The sequence below is a fragment of the Taurulus bubalis genome (genome assembly GCF_910589615.1).
Source record: "Taurulus bubalis genome assembly, chromosome: 14".
Lineage (NCBI taxonomy): Eukaryota > Metazoa > Chordata > Actinopteri > Perciformes > Cottidae > Taurulus > Taurulus bubalis.
The window spans coordinates 19,263,975-19,278,556 of NC_136602.1; the positions used below are offsets into that span (position 1 = coordinate 19,263,975).

Sequence of the window (14,582 nt, forward strand, 5' to 3'; positions counted from 1 at the left end):
CATTCCCCAGTCTGAGCGAGCAGCTCTGCACAAAGAGTCCCGTGGGAGCTCTCTCTCTTCCAAACCCCCCCCCGACCCCACCCCCACACTCCTCCCTGCTGATTTAGAACAGAGCTGCCTGTCTAAAGATGAATATAGGTATAACATAGTAATGAGATACAGGATTTGTCAGTTGTATTCAGTGAGAGTCAAACTGTCCGTGAGCCGCGGGCCTTGGGGAAGTGGAGCAGCAGTAGTTATACTGGGATAAGGGGGGAGCTGTCTCTCTCCACACACACACACACACACACACACACACACACACACACACACAGGAGCCAGCTACTGCCCGGAGGAATAGCTCTGTCTGACAGTTGGTGACTAAAGCGCTCCGTATGAGCGAACGTCACTGGCCTGCAATTTCCAATGCGGTTCTGAGATTTTAAAATCTGATGCTGATAAGTTGACACAAGAAGGGCATCAGACGGATAACGGCAAACTGATCACCGCCACAGGCAACAGCTGTCGCCTAGAAAACCATATTTGTCGTCATTGCCTATTTTCATTGGTGGCAATCAGTTACATGTATGTTTTTTTTGGAGTTATGCCCTCATCTCATTTTATTATGTCTTCAAGCTGCAATGGACGCTTATATAGAGGGACATTACATTGACAATATAAAGAGGACTATTATGGCGCAGGAAATGAAAACCAAATGGATTTTTCAGCCAGTGCCAATTATAACTTCAAGGCGTTTGCATGGTGTCCTTTTGCTCTGCAGAAAATACACGCGAGGAGAGGATTACTCATTTAGAATGTATCAAATTCTGTCATTAACTGTCTGATTGGGAAAAGCGTTGCCATCAAATCCATCCCTCAGTAAAATGTCTTTGAAAATATTAAAGGAGCTTGAGGTCGTGTTTATGGTGAAAACTGATCTTAGAAATGTGATAAAATCAGCAAAGAAGATTTAAGTAGAGAAAGCCTTTAGTTACTTCTGAGTAAAATATTGGTCCGTGGCTTGATTGTTTATTTTAATTACTTTACATCATTAAAGCTGCCCAACTCCCCTTAATGAAGTGAACAATATTGGTTGTTTTCTGCTGGCGTCAGCTGCAGCCAAATAATGTGATCTTTTCCGCTCGGGCCAAAGAACAGCTTTGGATTAGATCGGGGAAAACCAAGTTGAAAGTGCTAATGAGCTCTGTTACAAATGACTGTCTAGAGTTCTGAAAAAAATGAGGGAAAGAGAGATAACTGCACACTTCCCTCCAAGCTACACAAGATTAGGTTTATATTCCAACATGTCCCGACTTATGCCTTCGTCGGAGTACAAATGACACCGTGTCACTCGATGACTCACACCTGCACCTGCTCACGTCTGTGCAGCCTCTGGAATCGTAGCAGGAGCTGCATGTGGATGGTTCATGCCGTCGGTACGTCGAGTAGCTTCAGCTCATAGTTTGTCGTATTGTGTCCTTGAAGTTTTGCTGTTCATGACATGTTTGTTTTTTGAAACGCTTGCTCCCAAGTGCGCCAGCTCTAAAAAATAAAATACAAATAAAAGTCTCATTGTGCTCTGCTGAAATGGTGCAACTTATTCCTAATGCACATTTTTGCAACTGCGTGACCCACTTTCTGTGACAGACAAATAAACTGTTGCAGTTTTAATGAGAGATCCATACGGGTGGTTGCTTCAGAGTAGCTGTCTAAATCCTGTCCAGACCCCCCCAAACATTTTCAGCTCGAAACCACTCCACACATATTATGTGTAGTACTGTAGAAAATAATTAGAAAAGTTATAGGGAGCCATTAAAATAAGGTCATATATTCTTCATGCAGACATCTCATCCAAATTGGATCAGTTTGACTAAATGTAGTGTATGCCTAAATATTATACTGGAATCAGTTGTATTAACACATACACAACCTTTAAAGACGTAGATCAGGGGCTTAAGGACATATAAGGACATGATAAATGAAACTTCAAACCCATAAATTGTCTCTGCAATTTTGTTATACAGTTCACGTTGTAGTCATAAATGATTGCAGATGGCATGCCCTGGTTTGAGATGGCATGAAAAATTGAAAGAAAGGAGGTCATTTACTAGAGATGTTCGTGGAGCAATGTTAAGTATTCTGTATTTACTGTGTTCATTTTTATTGAGTTGCTTCATTAATTATTAAACAGCAAGTGTTGTGGTTTGACCTACAGGTCAGACCTTGATAGCCGGCGAGGCTCTTTCTCCATCATCCACCCAGCGAGAGGTCCAGTTGAAGTTCCTGCTGACGGGCCTGCTGTCTGGTCTGCCGCTGCCACCGTTCGCCCTCCGCATGTGTCCACCTCTTACCACCAAAAACATCAACCACTACCAACCCCTGCTGGCTATCGGTAGGTAATAATGCACACGCTAACACAACTCACTAATCAGCAAGGCACTACCAGTGGCAGGGTTGGGGGTCCTATTCCCAAACGAAAGACCTTCTCCAATACATTCTGCATGTTCTGTGTAAAGGAGATGGTTTCTTTCCCACTGAGAAAGTACTGCAGGGTATTTTAAAACAGAGTATAACAAGGATAAGGAGCTCAGCATCATTATTTGACATTGAGGCGTCCCAAAATCCAGACCAAGGTCTGCTTTTAAAATTCAGTTTCTGTGTTTTCACAAACATCTGGAGGTAACATTGTGTTGTTTCCTCTCATCGTGGTGTGTTACCCTATTTCAGAGCAAAAGCAGTTGCATCTGAGCGGCAGTTCATAAAAAATTCATAAAGAAAACTCTGACATGTTAGTAAATGTTTCATGAATGCTATGTCCTGCTCATTTAGATTGATGGCTATTACATCTAAACTAAATACTGAAGAGATTCTACATTTTAATATATGAATACATTTAAGATATGAAACAGTTTAAACATGTCTGCTGTAACTGATTAAGCTCTTTATGTCTCATGTTAACTCACTTTACTAATGGTGTGCAAAAAATGACATCGACAAAAGGCATGCTGGGTAAATGACACCGCCCACACAGGAAGACTTTTCTTGTGCAGGAAGAAGTCTTTTCCTGTGCAGCAAAGTGGGCGGGCTTTACCCATCATGCCTTTTGGCGATGTCATGTCTTGCACACCCAGAGTCAACTTCTATCCGTGAGACGTAAGTAGCTCAGACCGCTGTACACGTATCTGTGACTGTAAACATTAAATGTTGCTGCCTGCTGAAGAATGACAATAGTCGTTACAGCTGCGCATGCGCCACTAGTATCAAGGGATCCCTCTGGGTCCTAAATCCCTCCAGGTTTAGCTCCCTATGTACCAATCAAAACAGCTGCTGGCCAGCGGTGTCGGTCCTTTTCGGTCAATAAATGAATGTGTTTATTTGGAAAAAAAGTACCGTGATATATTGTGAAACCGCCAGAATCTTACAAAATACCGTGATATGATTTTTTGGGCCATACCGCCCAGCCCTAACGTCCATAGTAAGTGTCAATAACTTCTTAAAACATGGCGGAATTGTCAATATATGCATGCATTTATACTTATACAGTTGCATGAAGTGATACATTTCCATAATGTTCGTGAGTTTTGAAAGAGTTGAGGTGTGAGTTGGATCCGGTGTTGCAGATATTAGTCGTAGAGATGTCCACTGCCAAAAACACGTGACAAACTCAACAGCAACGTCTCTCTCGGGTAATCCTGACCCGGTTACTCTGAGCTGGTTGGGTGGGTGTATTTCTGTCATGGTTGTAAATGATATTTTTTCCCTTTTCACACTGTCACATATACTCTGTCTCAGTGGCTGTCTCATCTGTGCCATCTCTGTAGCAACCACAGTCATGCGGATTGCGAAGGCTGAAGCTTTTCTGGTTTGATTACGGATATGTTGCTGCCCAGTGAGGACCGCACAAAACATCCAGTGAGCGAGGAGTGCTTTGGAAGGCACAGGGCTGGACGATTGTGCATCTGCAACGACACATTTTGATCGCACTGGAAAGCGTAATCGGAGCAGAGCAAGACCTTAATCATCGGTGCGTCACGAGATGGGGACATTAGCAGCTGCTGATATGAAGGCAAGCACTGAGTCAAGCAGGCCATTACCTCAGAGCAGCAGCACAATTATTATTAAATATATTCATTCATATGCTCTGCCTAAGAGACCTGTCATAGGGAATGAATTTTTTCAGAATCTCCATGTGAGCAATTCCCAGTCGTGTCCGTGTTTGTCGTCCAATTAATGGAAGCTATTGAGGTCGCGGAAAAGCATTTCTGGAGTGGCAAAGTGTTCCTGAACTTGCCGACACGTCTGTTGAACCCTCCTGACACGTTGCAAATTCTCATCTTTGGGTTTGGAAAAACGTTGCGATTCCTCAAATATCATGCAAATGTCAGAATATTGTGTCTTTGAATTTGCCTCTGTATCTGACTGTGCAGTCTCAAATGATACAAAAGGCCTCGACCTAATCTAAAATATCAGCCTCCGTTATTACTTCCCTCAGACTGTTGCTAGACGAGAGAGAGAAAGAGAGAGAGGCATTGCAAGTGAAAGATTTATTTGTTTTAGATTAGCATAGCCATTTTCTTCAAAAGCCACCCTATCTTCTCCACAGTAATGATGCATAAAATTACAAAAGTCTCAATTTGAATGGGAAATTAAGAGTAGGGGTGTGTGTGTGTGTGTGTGTGTGTGTGTGTGTGTGTGTGTGTGTGTGTGTGTGTGTGTGTGTGTGTGTGTGTGTGTGTGTGTGTGTGTGTGTGTGTGTGTGTGCGCGCGCGCGCGCGCCTGGGAAGACCATAAAGCCTTTTTACAAGGTGAGATGACATAAAAGCGATGGGAAGGGGGTAATATCATGGGGGGGACGAAAACCTTTCTCATTTGCTCTCTTTCGTTCTCTATTATTTGGGCTTGTGCTCTCTCATTGTGTGTGTGTGTGTGTCCTCACACACACATCCCTGTGCAACAAATACCATCTGAGGTCCGGGTGCACTGCTGTTTTCTGCCCAACGCAGCAAACCTTCAGTTTAGTTGTCGAGCTGAAAGATTGTTCTGTCCCCTGACATATCCCATACAGATGAATCACTTTTTTAAAGACACATCGCCACCCACAGACAAGCGGATGAATAATAACGCTGTCAACCTTTTACATCTCACAACCATTTGTCCCTCTGCCACTTTGATATGTGCACGTCCACAACTGTGGGACGCAGTGATCTCTTCCGTTCCCTCCACATTATTGCTTAATGACTGTAATTGTTCTAAAAAGGCCCGGAGGGATGACCGCTGCTGTTCTCCGTCTGCTATTTATGGATTAGTCTCAGGCGTGTTTTGTTTTGTGACGGGGCGTGTCTAAAACAACAACAACAACAACAACAACCACCATTCTTTCAAAAGCAGCCATTTCAATCACAGACCTTTTCCAATCAGTGATGTCTGGATGAAGAGGGCAGCAGGAGCCCACCTGCAGATGGTGTGGGGTTGATTTGGCACAGCTGGCTCCCAATGGCGTCCTGAATCTAAAACTAGAACGGGGCGATTTAGTTTTCGAGACGCACATCATTTGTCAGGTCCCCATAGTCAGCTGGCAGAGTCAAGTAGTTAAACACTCTCGAGCTGTATTATTGAATTGTGCCTTTTTCTCCCACTTCCTGTGAGCTGGCCTGCGCACAGTAGCTTTTGGGGACTGGATAATTATATTGGGGATTAAGAGGATGGCACATATCTGCTGAAGCGATGTAAGTGTGTTTAATTAAAATGGTATCTTCAGGCGAGTATATTTCATTGCCAGACAATTTCTTGCATTAGCACATTTGTAAATGATCCATATGCAACACGGTAGAAGTTACAATAACATAAGTCTTTAAATCTGTAAATAAATAATAACTTGAATACTTTCATGGTAAACAATTGCAATTGTCACTCACTCGGTAATGGTGCTGAGAAGTTGGTGTTGTGACAGGTGTTCTGGCAGATGCCGGCTCCTGTCACCTTTCTTGTTTACCAAGAGCCAGAGAATGCACCTGATCATTAAATTCAGAGCAATCCATGGCCGAGTTCTTGGCCGACACAGCTTCGTTTCTTTCTTGGCCTCTGTTCAGGTCTGCATTAGGCTTCTCCCTCATGTGGAGTTGAGTTAATGGGGGGATTCGCCGAGCCTCGGCGAAGCGACACCATTCAGGCGAACAGCCGAAGTTTTAACACCTTCCACTGGGTGCAAATACGACAAGATATGAGCTCACTGCGGATGGTGTGAAAGCACTTGGGGTGTTGGAATCGCCAGCTGCAGTTCCATTACAGTTTCGACAGAAGGCGGGTTTCCCATCTCTGTTTTCTCTATCTCCATCTCTCACTTTCTCCTTGCCTGAAATGACTGAGAGGGAAAGGTTACAGAGGCTGTGCATTCAACCGGGCTACCCAGCAGCAATGACGATTGGTCTCCTGTCGAAAAAGCTGTAATCTTTGTGTGACCTGACAGCTCCATTACAGATAGGTACGAGCCCCAGAGCCTTACGTTCCAGTGCCATGTGAGACAAACACTGACATCCATTCCTAATCATCTGAGGGCGGTATGCCTAATTACTAATCCAAGCTCGCCCGACAGCTATTCTTTGCTGCATTGTTTGGATCGGCAAAAAGCAACGGCGTCAAGAGTGGGATAAAGTATCAACACAGCAACAACATGAATTAGTTATTTGCAAAATGTGAGAAATAAACGCCTGGTATGAAGGCAGCGACTGAGGCAGGGCCCTCAAAACGCAACACAATTCTCAGATGGAGTCATATTCTTAAGTCCAGTTCAGTTATGTCTTTACTTGAAGCTAAGCTAACCAGCAGCATTTTCTATTTGCTGTCATATTTTAAGTATCCGTCCCACTATCAAAGTCCCCGATTTTCATTTCACACCTCAGCAGACCATACGGAGGGGCGGCTTCTTCTTGATCACCTTGATTAAAGTCAACACATGGTGGCTGTGAGGCAACTCAGGGACTCAGTATCTATGTTTATCTCCATCCACCCATTTGCTGTATGGCTGACATCTACCAGCTGCACAGGAAGACACACGCACAGACACAGCACTGCCTATCGCCACCTCCAGATGTTGTGTCAGCATGTGGTTGCAGACTCGGCATCCTTTGCAGAGGGACTGGTCACTTCAACCTAGTGCCGTCACACTCATAGAATATGAGGATAATCATGCATGAACATTAAAACAAGAAAAGGAATTCGCCAAACCTTGTTAAACATTATCAAAGCATCATGAGAATGGACTTTTGATTTGCTTTCCCATCTGCTGCAGAGTTGTTGTTGTTTTTTGCAAGGCTTCTAGAATTGAGTAATTATTTTAATTGCTCCGTCTTTCAGCTTCCTCGCTTAGGTTATCACCTCAATTGTTTTGTGCTTTTTTAAAACTGCTTGTTTTCCCCACTAATGCAAAAATATGCGCATGGCATTCTACAGAATAAAGAAAAGGCTGTCGTATGCTTTTATGGGTAAATGTTCACAATCTTAATAGGATTTCAGCTTTTTGTCGTTTTGAAGCTAAAAGTGTAGATACGGGCTCTTATTACTTGTCTGGTTAAAAAAAGGTATATTACAAATATTCACCGATATACACAAAAGGCTGTATTGCTGGGAGGCACGGGAGAACCGGAACCAGAACTGCGTCTATTAATTAGACTTTCTGCAGCAGTAAAGTGCTCGGGAACACTCCCACTTGCATACACAGGGGCCCGCCAAAATCGACAAAATTAATGTTTTACTTCAAACTTTCCCCCGATTGGTAAACATAAAAAATAAGTACATTTCGGGTTGCTTAATTATTATTATTTTTCTTATGGTATGAATAAATGTGAAAGAAGCTTCACTTATTCAGACCTACTCAGAGTTTATGGGAGTTTTATGAGAGTTTTGGGGATGTGCTATTTTCCCAGCGGCAGATAATACAAGTGCGATGTTCTCAGGCTGTGAGCTGAGCGACACAGGGTTTGATGTGGCGCCTCAATCCACACCTACTGCAGCGACGGGGGGTGTCTCACTGTCACACCATCGTTCTAATCCTGCTGAAGGGTAGACGCTGCTAATTTAAATCACTGCATGCCGTGTGACCTCCTGTGTCATAACTCCTGCCTCATATTCCTCACGCACTGCTCTTTTCTTCTCGTTTCTCCCTCTCAGGCACCGGTAACGGGTCCGTGCTGGTCTACAACCTGACCAGTGGTCTTCTCCACAAAGAGCTCAGTGTCCACTCCTGTGAAGTCAGGTGAGATTTGTGTCTCTGGTGTAGTGAAATGTACCACCAGGCAGAACGCTCCCAGGGTCAGCGCTTTAGTTCCCACATTGGATGAAATATCCGTCCAATGACACGCTAGATGAACCCCGGTGGCCAGTCCATCCGCTCGCGGGGGATTGATTTTGAGTTGATTGTTTTCAGGCTCATTTGAGTTTTACAGAGGCAATTGTCAGTCACATAATTGGAGTGCCTTGTCTGCTTCTGTGTTCCTTAGTTTGTTTCGTTGTCTTGATTTGAAGAAATATGATCAAAATGAAAAAGATTCCAATAGACAAAGTAGTTATCTCGACTTTTCTCAAAAATATCAAAATCATTTTAATTTAGCCTTTTTGACATGAGTCCAAATGCCAAGATGGCATTAGCGTTCATCATGAGTTCCATCATAAAAATGCTTAATTTTTGGAAGTGTGTTACAAAATAAAAAAAACGACTCAGTCTCAAGGACTCATAATATTGCAGAGATGCCTCGGGATGTTTATTCCATTAAGTAACTGAATGTAACAGAGAGAACTTAGATGCACTTGAAAAATGGGAGCAGCTTTGCATCCCGTACAAATCAATTCATCACAACAACTCAATAACTGGCATTACAAGGCCATTTTTTTAGTGTGGGTCTGTGCGTTCATTCGGGAGACGATGTGTTAAATTGGGGATGTCCAAGCTCTCAGAGGCAGATTTGTGATATTGAATTAAATTGAGTTTAAAAAAAATTATCCAGATCATATGGCAATCTTCTGCATCCATGATCCAACAGAGCACACAAGCCGTCGGCTCAGCCGCTTTCCATGGCTCATTCACATGAACGGAAGAAGCAAAATAATCATTTAAATATGGGTTATTCAAGTGTTTGTACTGGAATGTTGATTCCGCTGAAAAATAGTTACCCGCTGAGTTACTGACGTCTCTTTCCCAATGTATGTGCGTGGAGAAATGTATTTTCACGCCATGGACCTGGAAATGTAACTCCACCTTTTGGCCAGCATGTAAGATGTTGCTTCCACGGCCTGCTGTTGTCCTCCGTTGGTGCCGTACGCTCCTCTTGTGGAGATTTTGATTGGAACCACATTTCCTGTCTTGGCCAGGTCTCCTTCAGGGAAAAAAATTCAAACCTCCTCCAAATGGAGTTTTTTTTTGTTTGTTGCTGTCCAGACTTTCCTAAATCAATCTCAATAGGCAAAAATGTCTGCAGAGATTAAGGCCAGTTGATCTCTGTGTGAAATGCATGCTGCATATAGATATCATCTTGGAATAAATTACTTTTATGGTGGAAATAAAATGTTTTCCTTTCACCTCTGAACAGAAAACAATTCCCTGAAGTCTAAGTAGCTAACTAATGAACCCGTCAATAAGACATCAAAGGAGCCGTTCAGGGAAAAGCAGAATTCTATATTAAGAAGCTTTTTTTTCTGTTCATAACTGAGCATTTAAAAATAGAATTTGAAAGCACACGTAGTAATGAAGAGTGGTTGATGATCGTTTCTAGGAGCTGATTACGTGACTGCCAACACATTTAAGAGCTATTTAGTTGCGAAAGTCTCCCATACATTTTTATCGGATACATATTGCAGCTGTTAAAAATATGCATTGTACAGATTCTGTGAAATACTTGCCCCCATGCTCAGCCGACTATTATTTACGTATTTGCTTCTCTGTTGCCCTGACAGAAATTGTGACTGTGAGAAGAATCTCTTTGTCCTCTAGGATCACAAACAGTATTTTAGAAGTGGTACTACGGGGAGAAATGAGAAAGCTAAGGGCGAGTACATGATATACAGTCTCCTAGGTCTATATATGTACTCAGAAAGAGATATTAAAAAGCCAGGGCCAGAGCACTGATCGGTGTGAGGATCCTATTGAAATACAAATTGTTATTATTTATTATGCAAATGAATCAGCTTTATGAGGGGCTTAACATGCTTGTAAAGTTGCTCAAATTAAGCCCCCTCATAAGGTCGTACCTACATATATGAAATGTGGTCGGTAGATGACATGTTGAGATGTACATAAAAGCCTACTGGAGCCTTTTTCATTCAAAGTACTTTGACTAAGCCCTCCTACAGATTTAATCAGGTTAATTTCAGTAATATCTAAATACCTTTTTTTCCAAACCTCTAAAAGGTTTTCTCGCAACATTGTTGCCATGGTGTGGGAACAAAAACGTGCGTTTCGCCATCAAACTGGACAATCTACTATATCTTCAAGTTATAGCTACGTCCTATCTGCCACAATTTTCTCATGCTTCTTAATTAAGAGTCGAGGCCTGAACACATCTGGAAGACGCTCGTCGCCCCGACCTTTCCATAACCCAGGAGCCGTTTATTGCAGCGGGAGGCCTCTCTGCACTCAGTGCTCGCTCGTACCCCGACACGCTGGAAGGTGCAGGATGGTTTTCTTATCCTAATGGGGGCAAAACTGGTCCATTCATGATTCATTGTAGTGATGTATGACATAAATCTAGCTTTGTCTCGGTGTGGTTTTGTTATACATTAAATTCCGATGCAGACAAACATCAACACATAGCAGGCTGTACTTCATTAGTTAGTATTCTCTAAAGAGCAGCAAAACTATTTCACCAGGTTTAATTAAGCACTAGATTTAATCAATTAAAGCTGTTAAAAGATTGATTGGGAGCAAACGCCGTCCGTTCAAGCAGAGCCAGGCTCTTTCTAATGAGAGAAGTTGGGTATCCACTCCAACGAACTTTAATGAGCCATGGAGAACAAGCAAGTTTCTTGAAGTGCGCGTGCGTGTATTAAAGTGAGTGATTAGGCGTTTGTTTTCTCCGCCTGCTTTCTGGTGTCTATTTCGTCTCAGTGCATTTAGTTCTCCAGTCCTGACACTCTGCTGTCTCTTCGTCTGCTTGTGATCTCTCACCCGACACTCCTGCACCTTGTGCTGACACACCGCGTGTAAAATGTGTTACATATGTCCATCAAAAATAACGCAAGTGACAAAATAAATGAATAACGCAACTGTACGTTAACCCATTCAACCAGGCTTTAACAGCAAAGTAGTGCCATCAGATCAGGGCCGTCTCTTGAAAACGTCTCCATTCGATTTGCTCGCCTCCTGTTTTTTCTCCCAATGCTGTGACGTACAGCATAAAGATCAAAGCTGTGAATTTTCTGTGGTGGAGAGAGCAGAGGTGCTTTATGGAGATGAGCCCTGCATCCCTTGCCCGAGCACAGCCATGCCAGAAGAGGCCGACTGCCTACTTAGCATCTCATTTGCATTTACTGTGGAAATTGACTAATTAATCATGTGGCTATTTACCATCTCATTACAGTGGAGTTTGTGCTCCCTGAGCTGGGTCCACTTCTCCAAAATATTCATATCTCACACTTGCTGGCTTGATTTGCTGTGGGGTGTTTTTTTTTTTTTTTTACACCTTCCCAATGGATTTTGTAGAAGTTTTAGGTGTCTCATTGCGTGTCTTAGATAACAATATTGTTAATTGAACTAAAACCTGTGCGTGTGTGTGCGCGCTTATTCCACAGGGGCATTGAATGGGTGAGTCTGAGCAGTTTCTTATCTTTTGCCACTTCTGCTCCCAACAACATGGGCCTGGTGCGAAATGAACTGCAGCATGTTGACCTGCTTACTGGTGAGAGGCCACACACACACACACACACACACACACACACACACACACACACACACACACACACACACACACACACACACACACACACACACACACACACACACCTGTACCTATTATTACCTGTACCTAAGGCTAACCATCTTTTATATTGTCTTTTGTTCTTGAAGTTTCTGTTTTTCTCGAGGTTCCTGCAGCCTTAGCAGAGAAATTAGACATCAGTCAGTTCTCTCTAAGAGACTCCTCTTGCTCCCCTCCGGCCGTCACTTCTCCAAAATAGGTCCAAACTTAACAGTGTTAGGGTACCACCACCAAGGGAGGCTCAGCTCTGAAAATGAGATCCATCATGACTTCTATCCCTGCCAATGACGGGTCTATAGAATTACTACCCCAGCGGTGACCGGTAGAGAGAGAGAGAGAGAGAGAATTGGAAAGTAACCGTCAGAGTGAAAGAATAAGTGGTCAGGAAGAAATGGTTAAAGGTTCCAGTGGATAAAACACATTTTAATTTATTTTATATATACACGCAATCTTGAATCTAAATGGTTGAATAACCCTTTTTTTATTTGACAAATCTCTTGTGTTTTTGTCTCGTGTGTCTGCTTCACACATTTTAAACTTAATGTGTTTGGCTTGAGAAATGTCCATGGTCACTAAAAGATATGCACACGATAACGGTTGGGGTCACAGAGCCTTTATCCTCACTTCTTTCAGGAACAATGGCGAGGGTAAGTCACTTCTTTAATGACTCGAAAGCCCCGACGGCGTCAAAGTTAACAGTGCATTAGCTTTGGTTCCAGGCTGACACGCCTTCCAACACACACACATACGCACACGCACACATGTATACTTAATTGTTTTCTCATTTGATTGGTGCCTGAGATTCTCCAAGGTGTCCTAGACTGCAAATACATCTGCTGGTGTTGCACACGTCCCTGATTCACACACGTCTCGGTGTCTGTCTTAAGAAGGGGTCGGACGGAAAAGATCAGTATCATTTTAATCTGTGTGTTCAGCACAGACGGAGCAGGTCTGTGACATAGGCACCGATATTACAAGGAAGCAAGGGGAAGTAGCTCGCTAAGTTCCATCTAAACTGTGAGAAACTTGCCTCTCAAGAACTGTCAAGATGTCTTATTTACAGGTTGCAACAAATAATGCATTTAGAAATGAAAAAATAGGACATTGTGGGTATAGTTTTCAGTCTACCTATTTGAGTTGCAGATGTTCGAATACTGACGATCTGAAGAGGGATATAATTGCCGTGAAGAGGGCTGCATTAGCTTCTAGTGCACCACAGGTTTACAAAGTTTTCTTTTACACCGTATGCTCAGCTATGGCGTCCCCTGAGGTACACACCAACTGACATCTCAACCAAACTGTTGGAGGTCACCCCCGCCTCGCTCAATCCGCCACAGGCAGCGGTGTCACTCGTACATTTTAAACAGGCCCCCCTCCGACGTGTCCTCGACAAAATCAGATCAGCTCTTCCTTACACAAATGTGATAAGATGCACATGAAGGGAGTTCTTGTTTTGTTTAAAGGGGCACCTTGATGCTCTGCATAATGTGCTGCTGCTGTGGTGGGTGGAACTGTACTTTATGCAAATGAAAAGCAGAGATTAGAGCAGGTGAGGAGAATAAGTTGGCGGCATTTTGCTCTTTTCCCACTCCGGCTAAGGAGATGAAACCAGGACACGCCGGCACCAAAGTGGAATGAGTTCAATCAGTCTCTGCACAGATTGTAAGGAGGGAAATTGTCTTCTGCCTTCCACCAGTGCCACCCGCTCACTTTTCTCTCTCTCTCTGTTGTGTTTTCCAGGAAGATGCTTTGCATTCAGAGGCGATCGAGGAAACGATGAGCCGCCCATTGAGATGATTAAAGTGTCTCATCTCAAGTGAGTTGCCGGCTATCGCCACCACCAGCAGCAAAACCAAATACCAACAACATCTAATGCTTTCACCTGAGACACACACACACACACACCTACATTTACATACAAACAATTCACACCCAAACACTTGCCTTCACATCACTTGCCTGGAGCCTTCTCACCTTTCTCTCTATCTCCATGTGTCTCTGAATATATCATTCCATATTTTAAAGGGCGCATTGCGCTTCTTGCTTGCTTCTTCCAAGTTGTTATAATAACCAGATTTAAATCCCAATGGAGGTCTGCAGAAAGACGCGAATAGCACAGATCTACCATTAATTGCGTTGTTTATTTTCTATTGTTCCCCCAAAACCTTCACAAATTCATGTTGTGCAGTGGTTCGGATCGCCCATTTTTTAATTCCCCGCATTCATCATTGCTGCATCTTTTAATAGGACTGTGATATTGCGAGAAGAAAAAAACAAAAGAGCATGCATTAAAAGTCCTCACACATTTTCTGAGAAAGCACTCTTTTGTTAGTTCAGGATTGTTCAACTTTCTTTTCAATGCACCATATTACCGTTGAGAGTTCTAGCCCTGCGGGTACATCCCAGAAATTGTGAGGTGTATCAGGTATTAAACTGGAACGGGACACCTCTGACTATTCTGTAATTCACAAATATAAAACGCACTTAAGCTCAATTTAATTCACTTGATTTGCCGCAACATCCTTATTTGGAAGAATTGTTTGGTCATGCTGCTCTGTGGTTTCTTGCTGTAAATAGCTGTATCCCTAAGAGGCACACGGCCGGATGGTTAGACACAAAGCAGGGTTGGTTTATAAAATG

General features: G+C 43.0%; 1 protein-coding gene across 2 annotated transcripts in view; it reads left to right on the forward strand.

Moving 5' to 3' along the window:
- Window positions 1–14,582, forward strand: part of wdr11 (WD repeat domain 11) — a gene marked incomplete at its 5' end in the record, with an annotated part of 44,450 nt that overhangs the window by 13,763 nt on the left and 16,105 nt on the right. For both annotated transcript variants that reach the window (XM_079229435.1, XM_079229434.1), the window contains 4 exons: window positions 2,195–2,371; window positions 8,146–8,230; window positions 11,758–11,864; window positions 13,683–13,758. In XM_079229435.1, coding sequence (XP_079085561.1) covers window positions 2,195–2,371; window positions 8,146–8,230; window positions 11,758–11,864; window positions 13,683–13,758 — 445 coding nt within the window. The remainder of the gene's footprint in view (window positions 1–2,194; window positions 2,372–8,145; window positions 8,231–11,757; window positions 11,865–13,682; window positions 13,759–14,582) is intronic.